The 21,511-nt window shown below is 54.3% G+C and overlaps 2 protein-coding genes across 3 annotated transcripts; one reads left to right on the top strand and one right to left on the bottom strand.

The window, feature by feature from the left end:
- Positions 1–622: 622 nt before the first annotated feature.
- Positions 623–12,567, top strand: NCKIPSD (NCK interacting protein with SH3 domain). 2 transcript variants are annotated; one of them, XM_012467664.2, is made up of 13 exons: positions 623–903; positions 3,474–3,583; positions 3,929–4,133; positions 4,326–4,416; positions 4,681–5,174; positions 6,230–6,400; positions 6,574–6,660; positions 6,747–6,885; positions 7,001–7,081; positions 7,272–7,400; positions 7,486–7,578; positions 7,719–7,891; positions 11,665–12,567. In XM_012467664.2, exons 1-13 carry the CDS (start codon positions 733–735, stop codon positions 11,866–11,868), a joined length of 2,148 nt encoding a protein of 715 aa, XP_012323087.2. In that variant the 5' UTR covers positions 623–732; the 3' UTR covers positions 11,869–12,567. The 2 variants fall into 2 exon arrangements, with proteins under 2 accessions (XP_012323087.2, XP_021523290.1); XM_021667615.2 differs by having other exon boundaries at positions 819–903; positions 3,447–3,583.
- A 433-nt stretch (positions 12,568–13,000) lies between these two features.
- On the bottom strand, positions 13,001–21,061 carry LOC135270828 (large ribosomal subunit protein eL8-like). The gene is made up of 2 exons (XM_064367056.1): positions 20,846–21,061; positions 13,001–13,849 (listed from the first exon to the last, which is right to left on the bottom strand). The coding sequence occupies exons 1-2, from the start codon at positions 20,909–20,911 to the stop codon at positions 13,049–13,051; spliced, it is 867 nt and encodes a 288-aa protein (XP_064223126.1). The 5' UTR covers positions 20,912–21,061; the 3' UTR covers positions 13,001–13,048.
- Positions 21,062–21,511: the final 450 nt, after the last annotated feature.

Here is a 21,511-nt window from a genome sequence, read left to right as displayed (position 1 = left end):
CCAGGTAGAGGAAACAATATGCAAAGACTCAATATAGAGAAAACCAGCCATGGCTGAAGAGAGAGGAGGAGGAGGAGTGGGGAGCAAAGATGGGAGGGCTTTAGACAGGGAATAGCCCCGCCTGGTTTCTTCTGTTTTTATAGCCCTCTTTTCCCCACCCTTGCTCCCCACCGGCCACCACCGGCACTCGGTGAAGAGAGGTGGTGAGGCCTAGACACACAGAGGAGAGCCGGGCCCCACGGGGGCTTCCAAGTGTTGTATCAGCAAGATCGTCTTTTCGAAGTCCCCGTCCTTGCACTTAGTACATGGGACTCACTCACTCCCCCAGGGCGGCGGGGGCGGAGCGCGGTTTCACCGGGAGGTAGGACGGGACGCAGCGCTAGGACTTGAGCGAGGAAAGGGAGCCGAGGGCGGGACAGATGAAGCCGAGGCCGGGGTGAGGATTGAGGGTGCGGGGTCCGGGGATGAGGGGCCTGGAGTCCTGGCTCCAGAGGCTACAGCGAGCTCTGGAGCCCCGCCCCGCCGCACCTCTCGTGGCCGCGCGGGGGCGCTGCGCTCCGGCGCGTGGATCGTTACAGCCCGGGGCGGGGCTTTGGCAAGCGGGCGCGCGCGCGCATGCTTGGTGTGTCACGGGGCGGGGCGAGCGCGGCGCGGCGCGGCGCGGAGCTCCCGGCCTGGCGTTGTAGCTCCGCAGCCCTTGCCACTTTCTCTGCACCTGACCGGCCCAGCCCCATGTACCGCGCGTTGTACGCGTTCCGCTCGGCGGAGCCCAACGCGCTGGCGTTCGCCGCGGGCGAGACCTTCCTGGTGCTGGAGCGAAGCAGCGCGCATTGGTGGCTAGCAGCGCGGGCGCGCAGTGGTGAGACGGGCTACGTGCCACCAGCCTACCTGCGCCGCCTGCAGGTGAGTGCGCCCCTCCCCGCTCGGCCTCCGCGCCCTTAGGGCAGGACCCCTTCACAGCCCCGCGGAACCGACCCAGGAACCTCCGGGTCCCGAGGCCAGGACCTCTATCAGACAGGCAGTTTGAGAACCTGACCCTGAGATCCCCGGACCCACGAGGGCTGAGACTCCAAGAGTCAGCATCACCCACAAAAGACCAGGCCCTTGACAGCCCAACGCCCGATCGACCAAAAGCCTAACTCTGGGACTGAGACTCCTCGGCACCCCAGACCCAACAATATCGAATCCGCCATATGAATGGCGACCCTGAGATTCCATCCCCATCGAATTCTGGCCAATTATTCAAATCCCTGGGACCCCAGGCCCTTAATATGCTCCTTCTGTGGATTCCTAAGACCCTACACCCATCCTCCCTCCCTCCCTCCTTCCCCCTTCCCCTTTTCCCTCCCCCCTCCCCCCGTTGAAGCCACCACTGAGACCTGGACCACCTTGGACACCACCTGTTTCCCCAACCATCCTGCAGGTCCTCAACCTCCCAGCTTGGACCCTGGAGCCATAGACACCTCCATCCTCTATGTGACACTCAAGCTTTGGTACTTTAGTGTCTTTCACTAGCCTGTGCTCAGCCACCCTATAGGCTCTTCTTAAGTCTCTCCTAACCTTATTTGAACCAAGAACCCAGGCCTCTGCTGACAGGGCACACTGCTCCCTCCACTCCCCAGTCCTGACTTCTCAAACATTCTTCCTTTGAAAGTGAGGGGGCTCCATCCCTTCTTGTCCCCAGCCTAGAGTGGGGACTGCTCCCATTGTGACGAAATGAGTTCTTATAGCTTCCCCTGGCCTGCCTGTGGCCCCATTTCCTTCCAGTGGAAGCTGCAGTCCCAGTTCCTGTTTCCCTAAGAGTAGCCCTGCTGCGGGGGTTGGGGTGTGGTGTCTCCAGCTGGTCTATTCTGACCAGAGAGGAAAGAAGGGCCCAGAGCTGCCTGGCCTGTGCCAGACACCCCCGCCCCGTCGTAGTCCCGATCCTTTAGGAAACATCCTGTCCCAGCCCAGTTCAGGACAGAAATAACAGGATAAATTTGGAAGTGTCATCTGGTCTTACCAGGGAGGATGGGCCCTGGGCCCTAGGGGCTTCCTCATAGACCCTTGGCCTGATCCCATTTAGGAGTGCCAGGGGTGGGAGTGAGGGCCATGGATACCATGGTTGCTGTGTTTCAGACCCAGTAAGTGTGTCAGACCCATCCTTTTTGGGAATGGGTTCTCATTGACGGCCTCTGAGGAAAGCCCTGTCTCTTCCCCTACTGAGCATAGAAGTCAAGGGCCTGTGAGTCCCCTGCTTCCAGCCAGGACCAGTGGGGCACAGTGCTTGTGGAGGGCAGAGGGGCTACCATCTTCTCTGTCATCGTTTCTCAGTTTCTTTCTGCGTGTCTCTTTCTGTCTCATTGCTGTGACTCTCTGTGCCTCTCTGCCTGACTCCACCTGTGTGTGTTTTCATTTCTTCCTCCGACGCTCCCCCACACTCTGGCTCTGGCTCTCAGTTTCTTTCTGCGTTGTTTCCCTCTGTCTGCTTCTCCATTCCTCTCTGAGCTCCTCTCTTTCTCCATGCCTTTCTTACTGTGTGTATGTGTGTCTTTCTTTCTGTCCCCCCATCTGTCTCCTCTCCCTGCACTCTGGCACACCTCATACCACCTGGAGGGCTTTGCTGACCTCTGTGCCCACCTGTCTGTCCCCATCAGGGAAGCTTCTCAAACTCATGGTGGAGTGAGTTCATCTCAGCTCTGGGGCTCCTGTGTAGCCTGATGGACCATGTGTGCCAGAGCCAGGGGAGGGCTGAGGGTAGCTGGTCCCCCACACCCCCCATCACAGATAGGCTGGGTAGACTGGACCCCTGGGTTGTTGGGGATGGCAATACAGAACCTGGAGCAGGGCCTAGCCCCCTCTCTCATGTTCATCCTTTGCCACAAACACGGAACTGCTTCCTAGGGAGGGTCTTGGAAGCTTACTGAGATAGCTCGTGGGGATGAGGGCCAGAGCAGGGTTGGGGAGGGTAAGTCCCTTTGACCAGCTCCCAGGGCTTACAGAGGACTCTGCAAAGACAGGGCTGTGCTGGGGTATGACCTTGGTTTTGCGAAAGAGCAGCAAGATGCAGAGTGATGTATTAAGGATTCCAGACACTGGAGGCCTCCTGCTTAGCGTCTCAACCTGGGCTCTGAGCCAAAATCAGGGATAGACTAGGTATGCGCTCCTGGCCCCAAGCTGGGAATCTCTGGGCTTTTTGGCTTTAGACCCCTGATTTTCAGAGACGTCTTAGCCAAGAGCCTTGCTGTGGGATAAAATCCTGATCGGGGCCTCCATATGTAATGTGGCTGCATGGGGGTCACCCTGTGCCTCAGCTCCCTGAGTGATGCAGTTTGAAAACCTCATTCCATATTCTGGTTCAACTTTCTGTGCTGTGTCTAGCATTCCAGGCTTTAGCTGTAGTGGTTCTCTGACCTGGGTTCTGTCTCGGGCTGGGTCTGGGCTGAGCACCTCCATTTGGCCTTCAGGTCTAACTGCTGTCCCCTGCTCCCCAGGGCCTGGAGCAGGATGTCCTCCAGGCCATTGACCGGGCCATCGAGGCTGTACATAACACAGCCATGCAGGATGGTGGCAAATACAGCCTGGAACAGCGTGGAGTCCTCCAGTGAGTGTGGGGGGAGTGGAGAGGCACCGCCCCTTAAGCATGTTGGGTGAGGTTCTTTAGTGAGTGTCATGGGGCAGGTAGGCCTGGGAAATGTGAGGGTTGGCAGGGGTGGGGGGGAGTGGCACCTCCCAGAAAGCATGATGGCGTCAGGTCCTTCAGTGAGCACCAGGGATGTGCAGAACACAGGACTGAGGATAGTATGGGGAGGGCAGGCTAGGGTGGAGCATGGAGGAGATAGGGGTGTCTGAGGGGCCTGGGCTGTGGGGTCCCAGCATCCCACAGGAGGCATATGAGGACTTTGAGCTGTGAGATGCGACCCCCATAGTCTCCCTGTCCCTCCATCAGGAAGCTGATCCACCACCGGAAAGAGACCCTGTCACGCAGAGGCCCTTCAGCCTCCAGTGTTGCAGTTATGACCCCATCGACCAGTGACCACCACTTGGATGCTGCTGCAGCCAGGCAGCCCAATGGGCTGTGTCGAGCCGGGTTCGAGCGGCAGCACAGCCTGCCCAGTTCCGAGCATCTTGGGGCAGATGGAGGCCTCTACCAGGTGTGTGGTGAGGGCATCCTGGAGAAGGGAGGTGGGCGGGGCTTAAGGCTTCATCCACAGGCTCAAGGGGTCCACTCAGGAGTGATGCACCCCAGAGCCATAGTCCTGCCTATGCCCAGGGCTCCGGGCCCGAGCCTGGCTGCCGCCCTGGATGTCAGTCTGTCCTCCCAGATCCTACTTCCGTCTTCCCAGATCCCACCACAGCCTCGCCGAGCGGCACCTACCACACCGCCCCCACCAGTGAAGCGCCGAGACCGAGAGGCCCTGATGGCCTCTGGGAGCGGTAAGAAGGCAGGGTTCGGGGAATTAGGGTAGAGGCACCCTGCACTTGGAGTGGTTGTTCTGCCCATGTCAGGGAGATGGAGGCTCTAAGCTTGGGAAGAAGACAGGACTCCCATGTTGGGGCAATTAGGGGCTCTGGGCTTTGTGGGGAAACAGTGCCTAGCAGAGAAACTAGGCCCTGTGTTAGGGGACAGGGGCTCTGGGCAAGGAAGGGTATGGTTTTCCAGGGGGCTGCCCCGGCACAGCTTCTACTCACTGCTCACAGGTGGCCACAACACCACGCCCTCCGGGGGTAACTGTGTGTCCAGCGGCTCCTCAGTCAGCAGCACCTCCCTGGACACGCTCTATACCGGCTCCAGCCCATCTGAGCCGGGTTCCAGCTGCTCACCCACACCCCCACCTGTACCCCGCCGAAGTACCCACACCACCGTGTCCCAAGCCCAGCCCCCTCCCTCCAGGGCCTCAGCTCCTGAAACCCATGCAGAAGAAGAAGTGGCAGCTGGTACAACCTCAGCCCCTGATGACCTGGAAGCCCTGGGTACACTGCACCTGGGGACCACAGAGGAGAAGGCAGAAGCTGAGGCGGCTGTGCCCAGGACCATTGGGGCTGAGCTGATGGAGCTTGTGCGGAGAAACACTGGCCTGAGCCATGAATTGTGCCGGGTGGCCATCGGCGTCATAGTGGGTCACATCCAGGCCTCCGTGCCAGCCAGCTCACCTGTCATGGAGCAGGTCCTCCTCTCACTTGTAGAGGGCAAGGTGAGGGTGGGCGGCACAGCAGGGCCACCCTGCTACCCACCCTGTTCCCACCCTCACACACTTGTCCAGCCCATATATTACAGGTATTTCTCAAGCTCTGGCTCGGAGCTCTTACTGTGCTGAGCACTGGGGAGATTGAGCTGATTTCTGAAGCAGAAAGGAAGGACAAGCATTCCAGGCAGATGCGCAGCCTGGACAAGGGCCACAAGGCAGGAGTGAGCTTGGCTCGTGGGAGGAAGTGGAACAAGGCCTGCAGGGCTGGAACACAGGGAGTGAGGAAGTGGGTGCTGTGGGAGGAGGTGGGACCTGGGGCAGGTGACAGCTGAGACCAGATGTGGGTGGCCAAGAGTTCTGTCTGGCTGCAGGGAAGGAATGGACACAGGGCATGGGTGAGGGTAGTGCCTTGCTGACCTTGGCAGTGAGAGATTGAGTGCTGGGAGAGATGTGATTATGATGGAGTCTAGGAGCTGACTTGGATGAGAGGGAGTGAGGTATGTGGGCATCATGGGATGTTTGAGATCCTTGGCACTCATGAGCAGGACAGGGCAGTGAGCCCGGCATATATGATTGGGGTCAGATAGACCAAGGGTCCCTCTTTAGGGCCCCATGGTTCCTCTTACAGTTCTGGTTTGGGTGTTGGGGAGTGGGCCAATGGGCTTGCCTGTGCTAGGCACAACAGCCAGTGCCTGGTCAGCAGGGTTCAAGGAAAATGTGGGAAGTGGGTAGATGACAGGCCTGTACCACTGTGTGGAATGGGAGATTGAGGTCTCAGAGTCACATTTGGCAGTGGCAGAGTTCATGGCCCTCCTAGTCGGTGGCGTTTATCCAGGTCTGGAATGGTAGCTGAGCTGTTGAAAACCGCCCCCACAGATGAGTCTTCTGTTGAATCCTGTCCTGGGAGGTCATCAAGACTGGAGTTGAGCCAGTGTAGGCCAGGACGGACTTGAGTTCAAAGAGTATAGGTTCGCACGCAGGTGGACTCTCCAGGCCTTGGGGGCTTCCCAGAGATGGTGAGGGCAGAGAGTATGCTGAGTCATGCCTCGCCCTCCCCCTAGGACCTCAGCACGGCCCTGCCCTCAGGGCAGGTCTGCCATGACCAGCAGAGACTGGAGGTGATCTTTGCAGACCTGGCTCGGCGGAAGGACGACGCCCAGCAGCGCAGTTGGGCACTTTATGAGGATGAGGGTGTCATCCGCTGCTACCTGGAGGAGCTGCTGCATATTCTGGTGAGGGTGGGGGCCCACACACATACCCCACATGGGGAACAGTGACCCCTGCCCTGCAGCATCCCTCTACAGTGCCTGGGAGTCTCCCCTACACATATGTGCTCAGCCCTCTCTTGTGTGGCTGCACAGCTTCACTCATGCTGGCTGACACTCTCACTTCCTCTTTTCTGTAGACCGATGCAGACCCTGAAGTTTGCAAGAAAATGTGCAAGAGAAACGAGTTCGAGTCTGTCCTGGCCTTGGTGGCCTATTACCAAATGGTATGTGAAGGACGAGGGGAGGGGGCATGGAGAGACCTAGGTAGCTGGGGAGTTCCAGGCACCGAGCACACAGGGTTCCCTGCTAGGAGCACCGAGCATCACTGCGGCTGCTGCTCCTCAAGTGCTTCGGCGCCATGTGCAGCCTGGACGCAGCCATCATCTCCACACTTGTGTCATCTGTGCTGCCTGTGGAGCTGGCGAGGGACATGCAGACGGACACACAGGGTGAGGCTGGAGGGCGGGGTGGGGGGAACTTCCTGCCATCTGGAGGGGGTTCCTGCCATCTGCTGGGGTTTCCTGCCATCTCTGGGGACTCTGACTGCCTGCCTTTCCCCACCAGACCACCAGAAACTCTGTTACTCTGCCCTCATCCTGGCCATGGTCTTCTCCATGGGAGAGGCGGTACCCTATGCCCATTATGGTAAGAATGCAGTCACCAACCAGCTGATCACAGGTCCTGAGCCAGGGCCCATGGTCTGAGAGCCTGGGACCTACTAGCTACACAGCCTAGCAGGGATAGGATATCCCCAAGGCTCACAGAAAGCCAAGAAGGGTGGGTGGTGGGTTTGGGGGAGAATGGGGCTGCAGACTTCTGTGCCTCCCTCTCCCAGAGCACCTGGGCACGCCTTTCGCCCAGTTCCTATTGAGCATCGTCGAGGACGGCCTGCCCATGGACACCACGGAGCAGCTGCCAGACCTCTGCGTTAACCTGCTTCTGGCTCTCAATCTGCACTTGCCAGGTGGGGCGGGGCCTGGCCAGGTGGTGGCTGAGCACATGGGGGCTCTCAGGCTCAGCACCCTGTCTATACCCATGTCCTTCCTTAGCCCCTGACCAGAATGTCATCATGGCCGCCTTGAGCAAACACACCAACGTCAAGATCTTCTCCGAGAAGCTGTTGTTGCTCCTGAACAGAGGGGGTGAGGGCCCGGGAATCTGCGCGGGTACCAGTTCGATGCCCTGTGACTCTATGACCCCTGCAATGACTCCTATAACCCCCTGGGGTGACTCTGGGACTCCCACAAGGACCACCCTGACTCCTGTGACTCCTGCCTCCTAGATGACCCTGTGCGTATCTTCAAACACGAGCCACAGCCGCCACACTCTGTCCTCAAGTTCCTTCAGGATGTGTTTGGCAGCCCGGCCACGGCTGCCATCTTCTACCACACAGACATGATGGCTCTCATTGACATCACTGTGCGGCACATCGCGGACCTGTCACCAGGAGACAAGGTACCTGGAGATGGCTGCAGCAGGGAGGGTCACTGTGTGGAAACTGAAACAGAATGGCAGGGGGCATGACATCGAGTGGAGATGAGGGGGCAAGGCCACTGCTGGAGCCAGGTAAGTGTGGGTGGCCACTCAGAAACCACGACAGGTGCACCAAGACCCGAAACAGCCACCCACAAGTGATCTGGAGGTGCGGCAGCTGCAGGAGGCTGGAGAGGAGGGAGGGGTGGGAGATGAGGCATGGAGGATGGAGTTTACACAGAACCTCAGAGGCTGCTGCAGGAGGTTGTGATCTGCTCAGGAATGGGGAATGTGATGTGACTAACATCCCACATGGAATCTGAACTGTGTGCCAGCAGAGTGGAAGCCAGCCAGGGAGGAAGCAGCCGCAGTGGTCCAGGTGGCATGGATGGGGTGGGGACGGGCCTGGCAGTGGCGAGAAGAGGCCAGGTGTGGAGTGCTTAGTAAGTGGATCTGGCAGGGCTTGCTGCTTGATACATCTTGAGCAGATAGATGGTTAAAGTGCTGATGATTGAAGCTGGGGAGGCTGTGAGAACTTCTTGGGGGAAAATAGTTGTGTTTTGAATGTGTCAAGATTGAGGAGATGCCTGCTAGACACCCCGGTACCAAGGGCATCAGGGAGGCAGTGGGGAATGAGCTGGGACTAGAGAGACATTTTGGAGTTGTCTGTGATGATGGAAAGCCTGTGACAATGTGATTTTCTCGGAAATGAGATAGTTGGGCAGGTCAGTGGGAAGCTCGGGCTGCAGCCCTGGGCACAGCTGGAAAAACTAGGGAGAAACCCAGGAAGAGAACCAAAAAAGCAGGAGCCCAAAGCCACATTTAGAGGAAGAAGATCAGCCCTGTCTACACCATTAGCAGCTTGAGCAAGATGGGCTGAGAACTGGCCATTGGATTCACCACACAGAGATCAGTGGTGACTGATAAACAGCGTCAGTGGGGTGCAAGGAGGAGAGTCTGAATAGAAAGTTTGAGAGAACTTGAAGTTATTGGGGAGTCAGAATGAGGGGCGAGTTGGAAGCAGTAAATGGAGACAATGCTTGTGAATTTTCTGTGAAGGGGAAGAGAAAAATGGGAGGGAGGTCACTGGAGGGAGTTGACATGGGGACAGAGAGAGTGTTTCATTTTGTTGTTGTTGTTGTTGTTTTTTGAGATGGAGTCTCCCAGGCTGGAGTGCAATGGCGTGATCCTGGCTCACTGCAACCTCCGCCTCCCAGGTTCAAGCGATTCTCCTGCCCCAGCCTCCTGAGTTGCTGGGATTACAGGCACACACCACCATGCCCAGCTAATTTTTATATTTTAGTGGAGATGGGGTTTCGTCACGTTGGCCAGGCTGGTCTCGAACTCCTGACCTCATGCAATCCACCTGCCTCAGCCTCCCAAAGTGCTGGGATTACAGGCGTGAGCCACCGTGCCTGGCAAGGAAGAATGTTTTGAAGACAGGGATGTTGGCCAGGTGCGGTGGCTCACACCTGTAATCCCAGCACTTTGGGAGGCTGAAGCAGGAGGATCACTTGAGTCCCTGAGTTCAAAATCAGCCTGGGCAACATAATGAGACCTCTGTGTAGCCTGATGGACCACAATAAAAAATAAAATCGGGGCCGGGCATGGTGGCTCATGCCTGTAATCCTAGCACCTTGGGAGGCCAAGGCAGGCGGATCACAAGGTCAAGAGATCGAGACCATCCTGGCCAACATAGTGAAACCCTGTCTCTACTAAAATACAAAAATTAGCTGGGCATAGTGGCGTGTGCCTGTAGTCCCAGCTACTCAGGAGGCTGAGGCAGGAGAATTGCTTGAACCCAGGAGGCAGAGGTTGCAGTGAGCCGAGATCACGCCACTGCACTCCAGCCTGGTGCCTGGCATCTGGTGACACAGCGAGACTCTGTCTCAAAATAAAATAAAATAAAATTAGCTGGACATGGTGATATGCACCTGTAATTCCAGCTACTTTGGAGGCTGAAGTGAGAAGATTACATGAGCCCAGGAGGTTAAGGCTGCAGTGAGCCATGATTGTGCCATTGCACTCTGGCCTGGGCAACAAAGCAAGACCTTGTCTCAAAAAAAAAAAAACGGTAGGGATGGAGGTGCATGTTCTGGCCAGAGGGAATGATCCAGCAAGCACAGAGAGATGGATGATGTGTTGGAGATGGTGGGCCACCACAGGAGTCAAGTGGATGGGGCAGCAGGGGAGAGTCCCGGTCCATGCCTACATGAACAGGAGCTAGGGCCGCTCATTCTGGTAGGGACAGGTGAGATGTGGGTACTGAGGGGAAAGACGGCTTTCTGCAAGATTACTTGTGTTTTCTCTATGAAGCACAAGGCCAGCTGACTAGGTAGTTTAAGTTTGGAAGACAGCGTGGATATTATTGCTACGCTAAGGGAGAGTAACACAGCAGTGAAAAGCAGTGGGAGGCCCAGGCAGTGCTGCGTGTCCATTCGAGGTCCATGGTGGTGAATGACATTCAGGCCTGCACATGGCTCTGCATTTGTCTACAGCTTAGACACTGGCGTTTGATGTGCAGGCACCTCCGTATGAAACCCAGGGCTGGGACTTAGCAAGGTGTGCTGCCTAAAGGAGGTTTTGGTATTATTCCTCTAATGAAAGGTAAAAAAAGAAATGAAGAATGTTGAGGGAAGCAGACAGAGTGCTAGGTCAGGTCAGTGGATTGGGGGGTCTCTGTGAGAACAAGCTGTCAAGTCATAAGGGCTAGCCGGGCATGGTGGCTCACGCCTGTAATCCCAGCACTTTGGGAGGTCAAGGTGGGCAGATCACTTGAGGTCTGAAGTTTGAGACCTGCCTGGCCAACATGGCGAAACCCCATCTTTACTAAAAAAGAAATAAAAAAGTAGTTGGGCATGGTGGCGCATGCCTGTAATCCCAGATACTTGGGAGGCTGAGGCAGGAGAATCACTTGAACCTGGGAGGTGGAGGTTGCAGAGAGCCGAGATCATGCCACTGCACTCCAGCCTGGGTGATAGCACGAGATCCTGTCTCAAAAAAAAAAAAAAAATGATAAGGGCTGTTGGAACTGGTTCAGCCAGAGGTGCTGGGAGTATGGGTTGGAGGAGAGGCTGTTGGAGATGGATTCGGGGCATATGTAGGAGGTAGGATGGCCAGGTCTTGGACATGGCTTGGATATGACGTATGTGGGAGACAGGAAGCAAAGAGGATACCATGTTTCAGGCCTGTGCTTTTGGGTTGACAACAGTGCTCTTTCTGAAGGTAAGAACATGAGAAAACCTTCAGCTCTGGGAGGATGGGAAAGATCATGAGTTTGATGGTGCATATGTGGATTTGGGTCTGTGAGATGTGCAGATGACAAGCAGGCAGTTGGATATTCTTGTCTGGAGCTCACAGGGGAGTTCTAGGTGAGAGGTATGCGACTGGGTCACTCTTTGAAGCTGTGAATGTGCATGAGATCTCTCAGGGCAAGAGAGGATAGGGTGAGCAGCAGAGGGCTGCTAACTGACAGACAGAGGCACCTTGGGGGACCAGCTTTAATGGATGGGCAGGACTTCCCTGGGCAGCCCACATACTTGGGACTGTCTGTGGTTGGGATGATTCATTCACTCACTTAATTCAGAAACTATTGAAGACCAATTCTGTGCCAGATACATTCTGGGTGCTAGGGATGCAGCCCTGATGTTCAGGTCCACAGCCCTGGGGTCTGTGGGACAGTGGGGTCCTGCCCTTGTCCAGTGGTGGTTGCAGTACCTCCCTGGGGTCCCTGAGCTGGCCTGCTCTTCCCACAGCTGCGCATGGAGTACCTCTCCCTGATGCATGCCGTAGTCCGCACCACGCCCTACCTGCAGCACCGCCACCGGCTGCCCGACCTGCAGGCCATACTGCGACGCATCCTGAATGAGGAGGAGACCTCACCCCAGTGCCAGATGGACCGTATGATTGTCCAAGAGATGTGCAAGGAATTCCCGGTGCTGGGGGAGGCTCCCAGCTAGCACCTTGCTGTCCTCCCTTCCCTGCAGCTCCAGTCAGGGTGCGGGGGACTCAGGGGCTTGGCCCTAAGAATGTTTTGCACTGACAGTGGGAGGGGATAGGTGGCAGAAGGAACCTGAACAGGGCCCCCCACCTGAAGTAGAGCTTATGAGAGGGGCCAAGTGTCGGATTGGGGACCACAGTCTGGGAGCTGTTCTGGGGCAGGGGGAATATGCAGGCTAAAGCCCCTCTATACCCTGGTAGGCTTCCTGTTCAGCATGCCCCGCTCTTCACCCCACACCCACGTGTACACTCACGAGTCCTGCTGCTGTTCCAGGCTGGGCCAGACCCCACCCCACCCCTCCTGGTCTGTATCCTGGGCCTCAGCAAGCCATGCCCCTGGGGTGAGGGGAGGCATCTCCCACCAGCTCTATTCTTTGCCTTAGCTTTGCAGTGAGTGCTGCTCATGTGCTCCCCTCCACCCCCACATGGGGGTTGCTGCCCTTCACTCCTACCCCCAGAGGCCTTGGCCAAGCTGCTGCTTTGAAAGCGGAATCTTGGAAACAGGCCATCCATCCTGGAGCCTCATGGAACAGGATGATGGCACTGAGAAAGCCAATGACTGAATCTCTTTTCTCTGTAAAAATGTAGACTGAAAAGCCATGTGTATTTTCCTACGTGCTGCAGCTCTCCTTTGGAAATAAATCACAGGCATCTGGAAACAGGCTTCCCTGTATGATCTTGGGAGACAGTGGGGGAGGATGGGTAGAAGTACTCAGGCCTCAGGACCCCATCACTACAGGTTACACTGACTTCTCCAGCCTGAGGAGGTGATGGACCATGACAGGCCTGGCCTTCAAGGCCCTTTGAGCCCTGTTCCAGCCTCTCTTCCCTGAGCTCCCACTTATCCTGAGCCCCAGCCACGGCCAAGTGCCCCCCAGCAGCCCACTTGCAGGTGTCTGCACCTCTAGGCTTTACTTACATCTTTCTTTCTCTCTCTCTTTTTTTTTTTATTTTTTGAGACAGGGTCCCACTCTGTTACTCAGGCTCACTGTAGCCTCGACTTCCCAGGCTCAAGTGATCCTCCTGCCTCAGCCTCCTGAGTAGCTGAAACAACAGTAGCCACCATGCGCAGCTAATTTTTTTTTTTTTGGAAGGAAAATTTGTATTGTTTTAATTATTTTTATGTACAACACTGTACATTTAGCCCAGTTTCATGGCAAGTTCTTTAGCCTTTGCCTTTTCGAGCTTGGCGATGCAAGCCACAGACTTGGGACCCAGGACATTGCCTCCCCAGTGACGGCGGATCTCATCGCATCTGTCATTGTAATTGGTGCGGATAGCTTCCACCAGCTTAGCCAAAGCACCTTTGTCTTCCGCGTTACCGTGTGTGAAGGCGACAGTGGTGCAGGTCTTCCTGTGGTCTAGACGGCCCAGTCTTGCCTTCCCCTTGATAATGCAGTAAGGTGCTCCCATTTTACGACACAGGGCAGGCAAGAAGACAACCAGCTCAGTGGGATCCACGTCGTGTGCTGTCACCACCAGCTGAGCTTTCTTGTTCTCCACCAAGGTGGTGACGGTGTTGACTCCTGCTCGAAGGACAGGTGGTCTCTTAGTGGGGACGTCCCCTTTGCCAGCCGCTTTCTTCTCGGCCCGGGCCAACAGCCTCTGCTTCTTCTCTTGCTTCCTCTCTGGTCTATACTTGTGGGCCAGCTTAAGCAGCTGAGTAGCTGTTTGGCGGTCCAGGGCCTGGGTGAACTGGTTAATCGCAGGAGACACTTTCAGCCGCTTACAGAGGATGGCTCTTTGCCGCTGCAACCTGATACAGCGGGGCCGTTTCACAAAGCGGATGAGGTCTCTTTTGGGCTGGATGTCCTGTCCAATGCCAAAATTCTTCGCCCTTTTCTCAAATAGTGGATTCACCACTTTCTTGGCCTCCTGCTTCTTCACGACAGCAGGGGCCGGAGCCACCTTCTTCCCCTTGGCCTTCTTTCCTTTCGGCATCTTGGGCGGCGGGAAGAGAGAGAAAGGAAAGGGAATTGTCGCGCAACTAATTTTTAAATTTTTTTTGGTAGAGACAGGGTCCCACCATGTTGTCCAGGCCGGTCTTGAACACCTCAGTTCCCGTGATCCTCCTGTCTCGGCCCCCCAAAGTACTGGGATTATAGATGTGACCCACCGCACCAGCCCACTTATATCTTTCGCTTTACTTTGAATACCGGTACTCTCTCCCCTGTGGAAACCCTATCGTCCTTCATAGTTGTTCTCAAATGAAGCAGGCCCTACCTACCCCCAGCCCTGGCCTCTGAATGGTTGGGCCTTATCCAGCCCTATTTCCTTTCCCCATTTGTCCTTGTTTCCAGCAAGATCACCTTATCTTGCAACCTCAGCAGAGATTTGGTAATCATGGTAGGACAGAAAGAGTGTCTTAACAAGCATGGGGTTAGGTGTGCATTACTGTTTTAGAGGAACTAAGGGCCAAAATTTGGCAAAAACTTCATTCTTGTGGGCTCCCAAGTTAGCAAAAAAGTTCTCACCATAGGTCAGGGAGTAGAGTCAGAAACCTACAGGCAGACACCAGTCAGAAGTGTTTTCGTTTTTGTATTTTAGATGGAGTCTCACTATCTCTTCAAGGCTGATGTCCAACTCGTGGACTCAAGCAATCCTCCCACTTCAGCTTTCCAAGTAGCTGGGACTACAGACGCACACCACTGTGCCAAGAAGTGGTTTTCATCAGTTCACTTTATTTTTTACTTGAACTCCTCATTCATCAGACAGTTCCACACATCAGGAATCACTGACACTGTGACTTCTGGTCATGACGTTTTCTTTCTCATTGGGGTACTGAAAGCAGGGGGAAGTTATCCTCCCAAAAAGAAGGTAAAGCAGCACAGGGAGGCTCGGGCCAAGGCTTTGCCCCCACCCCGCCCAGCAACAGGCTCTCAGGAAGTTGAGGCAGGAAAATTCATTCCATAGGAAACCCGTGGGAGCGAAGTATGGGAGCCTAGTGGGAGATGCCTGCTCACCGCTGACTGTCAGAAGGCCAGGTGCACAGGCTCGCTCAGGCCTGAGAAGGGGCTGACAGTGTCTGGCCCCCAGTAAAGCTCTGTGGGACATAACCTGGTTACTAATTATTATTATTTTTTGAGAGACAGAGTTTAGCTCTTGTTACCCAGGCTGGAGTGAAATGGCACGATCTTGGCCCATTGCCTCCCAGGTTCAATCTCTGCCTCCCAAGTTCAAGCAGTGATTCTCCTGCCTCAGCCTCCTGAGTAGCTGGGAGCACCTGCCACCGTACCCAGCTAATTTTTGTATTTTTAGTAGAGACGGAGTTTCACCATGTTGGTCAGGCTGGTCTTGAACTCCTGACCTCAGACGATCTACCCGTCTCTGCCTCCCTAAGTGCTGGGATTACAGGTGTGAGCCACTGTGCCCAGCCCTTTTTTTTTTTTTTGAGACATAGTCGCTCTCTGTCACCCAGGCTGGAGTGCAGTGGTGTGATCTTGGCTCACTGCAACCCCTGCCTCCTGGGTTAAAGCAATTCTTCCTGCCTCAGCCTCCCCAGTAGCTGGGATTACAAGCGCCTGCCACCACACCCAGCTAATTCCTGTATTTTTAGTTGAGACGGAGTTTCGCCACGTTGGCCAGGCTGGTCTTGGACTGGCACCTCACCTCAGGTGACCCACTCACCTCAGCCTCCCAAAGTGCTAGGATTACAGACATGAGCCACCACACCTGGCCTGGTTACTACTCAACCCTGGAGAGTTAATACTGCCTCCCTTTTCACATCCGGAGTGGATGACACCGCCTTCCAGTCACAACTCCTTTTTCATTGGAGTGCCGAAGGCAGGAAAGTCTTCTCATGAGATAGTGTATTTCAGTGAAAAGCACAAGTTCTCAGGAAGCTGAGGCAGGAACATTGGACAGCCTCTGTGACTTGCCGTGTTTCCTGTCATGATGCACACACAAACCTTGTGGGAACAGCAGGACTGTGCTGTGCCGTCTGTCCCAGTGCTGGCATGTAGGTCAAACAAGGTGTGGCTCCACGGCAGAGGCGTCTGCCCACTTCTGCAGGAGTGTCCAAGGTGGTCCCTGGCACCTGTTTGTAAGAGATGCAGAAGCCCCAGCTGATGAAGTTACATAAATGCTGACTCCTGGTAGCAAGCGTGCTCTGAGGGACTCCAGGACCTCTTCAGCAAACACCCTTGTGTTGGCCTCACAACACAAAATTACAACCAAAGGCAGACTATGATTAGCCAGAGAAGTCCTCTTGGGGAGGGAACTGTCTGATAGGACACGTCTATGGCTGCATGAAAGGTTGGTAGATGTGATATGTGGCTAGGCAGTAGAAAGGGCAATGAGAGAGAGCATTAAGTCACCCCAAGAAAGGGAAGTGTTTAGGTAGAGTTGAGAACTCAAATTTTGGGGGACAGTGAGGGGGTTTGGGCTGAATTCTGGGTCAGAAATTTCTGAAGCCACAGCTAGGAATGGGTGTGTAAGTGTGCTGTTTGCTCAAACCTACAATCCCAGCACTTTGCGAGGCTGTGGCGGGAAAGTCGCTTGAGTTTGAGACCAACCTGGCTAGCATAGAAAACCCCATCCCTACAAAAAATACAAAAATTAGCTGGGTGTGGTTGCCCGTACCTATAGTCCCAGCTACTTGGGAGGCTGAGGTGGAAGAATCATCTGTGCACATGTGCTGAGCCATAAGCTGTGCATGCATAAGGCCAACTCCACGATGAGGGGTTGAGTAATTCTGCCTCAGCCTCCCGAGTAGCTGGGATTACAGGCACGTACCACCACACCCAGCTAATTTTTGTATATTTAGTAGAAACGGGGTTTCGCCATGTTGGCCAGGCTGGCCTCAAACTCCTGACCTCAGGTGGTCCACCAGCCTTGGCCTCCCAAAGTGCTGGGATTACAGCCGTGAGTCACCGCTCCTGGCCTATCCATCCACTGTTGATCTTTCAGTTGTTTCCAGTTTTTGTCTATTGCAAATAGTGCTGCAGGAGCACTATTGTACATGTCTTCTTATTGGTCATACACATTATTTTTGGAGGGTGTATTCCCAGATAAATAGTGGAATTTCAGGGTCATAGGCACATACTGCCAAATAGGTTTCCAAAGTAGCTGTACCAATGTATGCTCCTCCCGTAGTGTCAGACAGTTCAAGCTTCTCCTGTCTTTCCCAGAACTTGGTATTGTCAAGCCATTTTTATTTTAGCTATTTTGATAGAGTGCAGTAGTCTTCCTTTTCCTTCCTTCCTTCCTTCCTTCTTCCTTCCCTCCCTCTCTCCCTCCCTCTCTTTTTCTTTCTTTCTTTCCTTTTTTTTGGAGATAGAGTCAGTGGTGCAATCTCAGCTCACTGCGTCCTCTGCCTCCTGGGTTCAAGCCACTCTCATGCCTCAGCCTCCCAAGTAGCTGGGACTACAGGCATGGGCCACCACACCCAGCTAACTTTTGTATTTTGAGAAAAGACAGGGTTTTTCCATGTTGGCCAGGCTGGTCTCAAAACTGGCCTCAAGTGATCTGTCCACCCCAGCCTCCCAAGGTGCTGGGATTACAGGTGTGAGTCACCTCACCTGGCCAGTATTTATTTTTTTCAGTATGCATTTCCCTGATAACTAAAGAGGTTGAGTACCTTTTCATTATTATTTGAATGTTCTCTTTGTGAAGGAATTATTCAAATCTCTTGCCCCATTTATCTGTTTGTGTATATTTTATTGATTTGTAGTATGTATTCAGGATATGAGTCCTTGGATATTCTATCTTACAGTATCTTCTCGCATTTTTAATGTCTTTTGATAAAAGAAGGTTCTTAATTATTATGTAATCCAATTTATCAATATTTTCCTTTATAGTTAGTACATTTTATGTCCTGTTAGAAAATCTTGGCTGGCTGTGGTGGCTCGTGCCTGTAATCCAAGCACTTTGGGAGGCCAAGGTGGGAGAATCGCTTGAGCCCAGGAATTCCAGACCAGCCTGGGCAAAATGATGAGACCCTGTCCCTACAAAAAATTAAAGAAATTAGCTGGGTGTGGTAGAGCATACCTGTAGTCTCAGCTACTCGGAGGCCAAGGCAGCAGGGTCTCTTCCTTGAGCCTAGGAAGTCAAGGCAGTGGGGAGTGGGGAGCTATGATCACACCACTGCACTGCAGCCTGGGCCATAAAGTGAGACCCCCATCTCTAAAAAATTTTTTAATATAAAAACAAATTTTTAAATCTTTGCCTTCATGCTTGTGCCTAGACACTGTACTCCAGCCTCCATCTCTGTAAAAAATAAAAAATAAAAATCTTTGCTTAAAGTCACCTTTAAGATCTCTTGGCCAGGCACAGTAGTTCACGCCTGTAATCCCAACACTTTGGGAGGCTGAGGCAGGTGGATCACAAGGTCAGGAGTTCAAGACAAGCCTGGCCAATATGGTGAAACCCTGTCTCTACTAAAAATACAAAAATTAGCTGGATGTAGTGGCATGCACTTGTAGTCCCAGCTACTCAGGAGACTGAGGCAGGAGAGTTGCTTGAACCTGGGAGGTGGAGGTTGCAGTGAGCCAAGATTGCAGCACTGACTCCAGCCAGGGCAACAGAGTGAGACTCTGTTCTCTAGATAGATAGATAGATAGATAGATAGATAGATAGATAGATAGATAGAAAAGAAAAAAAGCTAAAAACATTGAGCCGGGCATGGTGGCTCATGCCTGTAATCCCAGGACTTTGGGAGGCAGGTGGATCACAAGGTCAGGAGTTTGAGACCATCCTGGCTAATAACACGGTGAAACCCCGTCTCTACTAAAAATACAAAATATTAGCCGGGCGTGGTGGCATTCGTCTGTAGTCCCAGCTACTCAAGAGGCTAAGGCAGGAGAATCACTTGAATCTGGGAGGCGGAGGTTGCAGTGAGCTGAGATTGTGCCACTAGATAGACCCTCCAGTATAATACTGGGGCTTGTGGTCATGAATATAAAATGAGATCAATTAGCATGGTTGGTTGTTTTCCTCCAGCAATGCTCTGCTGCTCTAGAGGCAAATAATACATAAATAGTCTATTTTAAGTGGGGTTAGATTTTAGCCCAGCAAGTTTGTCTAAGAACAGGACTGGGAGTTGCCATAACACTGGACTCTGTAAGGCTAATTACACAGGTCAATACCTGAGGTGGTGAGTAATGGACTGGAGATCTCAGTGAGTCAAAAAAATGCTGGATAATTGAGCTGAACAGGTTGGCCAGGTCTTCTGGAAAGGTACACCTCGCTAGGAGTAGACAAACACAGGGTGGGGTGGGAAAGGCAGAAGGAGAGAGGCTGAGAAGTGTTAGGGGGCAGTATCTGCCACACCCTTGACCTCTGGTCTTCTGTTGGCCTCCCAATAGCCTCAAAGCCAGGTCTCTGGGTCCTGGGTGGACCCTCTAGTTGGAAGCTGGTAAGAGAATGAGGATAGGCCGGGTGTGGTGACTCACACCTGTAATTCCACCACTTTGGGAGGCCGAGGCGAGCGGATCGCTAGAGGTCAGGAGTTTGAGACCAGCCTGGCCAACATGGTGAAACCCAATCTCTACTAAAAATATACAAATTAGCCCAGCATGGTGGTGGGCGCCTGAAATCCCAGCTACTCAGGAGGCTGAGGCAGGAGAATTGCATAAACCTGGGAGACAGAGGTTTCAGTGAGCCGAAACATGCCATTTCACTGCAGCCTGGGCAACAGAGTGAGACTCCATCTCAAAAAAAAAAAAATAAGGATAAACCACATAGGGGTCTTCTTAGGAGGCAAGGGCAAGATTTGGAGGTGGAGAGAGGAACTATCACCAACACTTGGTTTTTGTTTTTTACCGGGAGTGCATTAGGAACTGCCACTGGCGCTGGGGCATAGAGGTGAGTGCAGATGGAGGGAGAGGGGCTTCGCAGAACAGCCACAAAGGAAGGATGACAGTGGGGACACACAGCAGGGAGCAACATGGGGAGCCATCTGCAATCAACCTCACTGCTCAGGATTGAGGAGCTTTGCTCTCCAAAAGGAGTGTTAGCTGAGGCCAGTGCCAGTCCTATTGGTGAGAGGGCAGGGCTTAATTTCCCTCAGCCATAGTCCCTTTATGCCTCTGCATATTTGTCCACACAGTCTCCAAGACCTAGGATGCCCACCCCCCATCCCTAGCCCTCCCTGCCCTTCCTTTGCAGATGCAGATCTCCCGTTGGTCATTCTAGGCACTGCTCTGGCGTCTTCTGCAAGAAGGCTTCTCAGGTCACGAAGATGACTCAGATGCCTCTTCTGGGACTCCAGCACCCTTCCCCAGCAGTGCCCCTGCCTGTCTCCCTCCATGGCATCAGGTTTTGTGCCCTCTAGTCACTAGATTGTAGACCCCAGAAAGCGCTGTATCAAAACCACTTCTGGGTTGCCAGCCACGGTGGCTCACACCTGTAATCTCAGCACTTTGGGAGGCCAAGATGGGCGGGTTGCTTGAGCCCAGAAGTTCAAGACTAGCCTGGCCAACATGGTGAGATCCCGTCTCTACAAAAAATGCAAAAATTAGCCAAGTGTGGTGACATGCACCTGTAGTCTCAGCTACTCGGGAAGCTGACGTGGGAAAATCGCCTGAACTTGGGGAGTTCAAGGCTACAGTGAGCCATGATCACCACTGCACTCCAGCCTGGGTAAAAGAGTGAGACGCTGTCTCTAAATAAATAAAACCACTTTGGCGGCCTTGCTCCTCCAGCCCCTGCACCGATTGGCTCCCATCCAAAGGAGTTCCGCCCTAAGCGCTGCAGATCCTCCACCCCCACCCACAAACCCATTGGAACCCCGGCCTTGTATCCGGCGCAAAGCTCTGATCCTGGGAAGGTGCTCAGATTCTAAGAGGGAGAGGGCACTACTGGAGACTTGCGGCCTGTTCTTGGTAGCCACAAGGGGCGCTCGGGAGGTAGAACCCGCAGGAACCCCGCCTCTCGGAAGCGAAGTCAAGGGGCGAGAGAATTCGCCGACTGATTGGTTGATGGTGATGTCATAGGTACCTTTCGGGGCGGGCCAGAGGACTTGGCCAGGAGTTCTTCGCCTGTTACAACCAGGATCCACCCCATCGAAGGAGCCGCACCCTTTGGAGCGTTCTGGAGTCTCGCCCCTGACCTCTTCCTGGGTGTCGGGATGGCCGCGTCCTCTGCACCCCGTGCTGCAGTTCGTTATCGATTCCGCCTTTGGAAGCCGGTCCGTATAGTGTACTACCCAGACTATCTCTAACGGTTAGCCGACAACCTGCGGAGCCCCCTCCGCCGTAAGGGGCGGGGCCTCCTATTGTGCCAATAGAAACAATGACTCTCTGATTGGAGTGCTCCGCGTTCACCCCTAGCCTCCGCTCCTCTCGTGACGTCTGTTGCGCCAGGTCCACCCATTGGCCTGGCGAGACCGCCGCGTGCCAGGAGTTGCTCAGGGAGAGCTGGAATGCACCGAGGGTGGGGGGAGGACTGAGCTTCTGTGTCAGTCCCTTCAAGGGGTTAAAGGATGCGGTCGTGGCAGACGAGGGGCGGGGATCCGAGGAAGCTGGGACCGCAGCCATGGGGCAACGCCGGGCTCCACGTGGCATCCCGGAGCACTCGGGATCCGCAGCCTGGGAGGGGGTGCAGCCTCCAGTGGAGGGGCCCTGAGCTCGGGAGACTGCTGAGAACTGGCAAGGCGGGAAGAAT

The sequence above is a fragment of the Aotus nancymaae genome, unplaced genomic scaffold, assembly GCF_030222135.1.
Source record: "Aotus nancymaae isolate 86718 unplaced genomic scaffold, 86718_ANA_hifiasm-v0.15.2.pri h1tg000067l, whole genome shotgun sequence".
Classification (NCBI taxonomy): domain Eukaryota; kingdom Metazoa; phylum Chordata; class Mammalia; order Primates; family Aotidae; genus Aotus; species Aotus nancymaae.
Note: the sequence above shows the minus strand (reverse complement) of the source record. Positions and strands in the feature narration are given on the sequence as shown.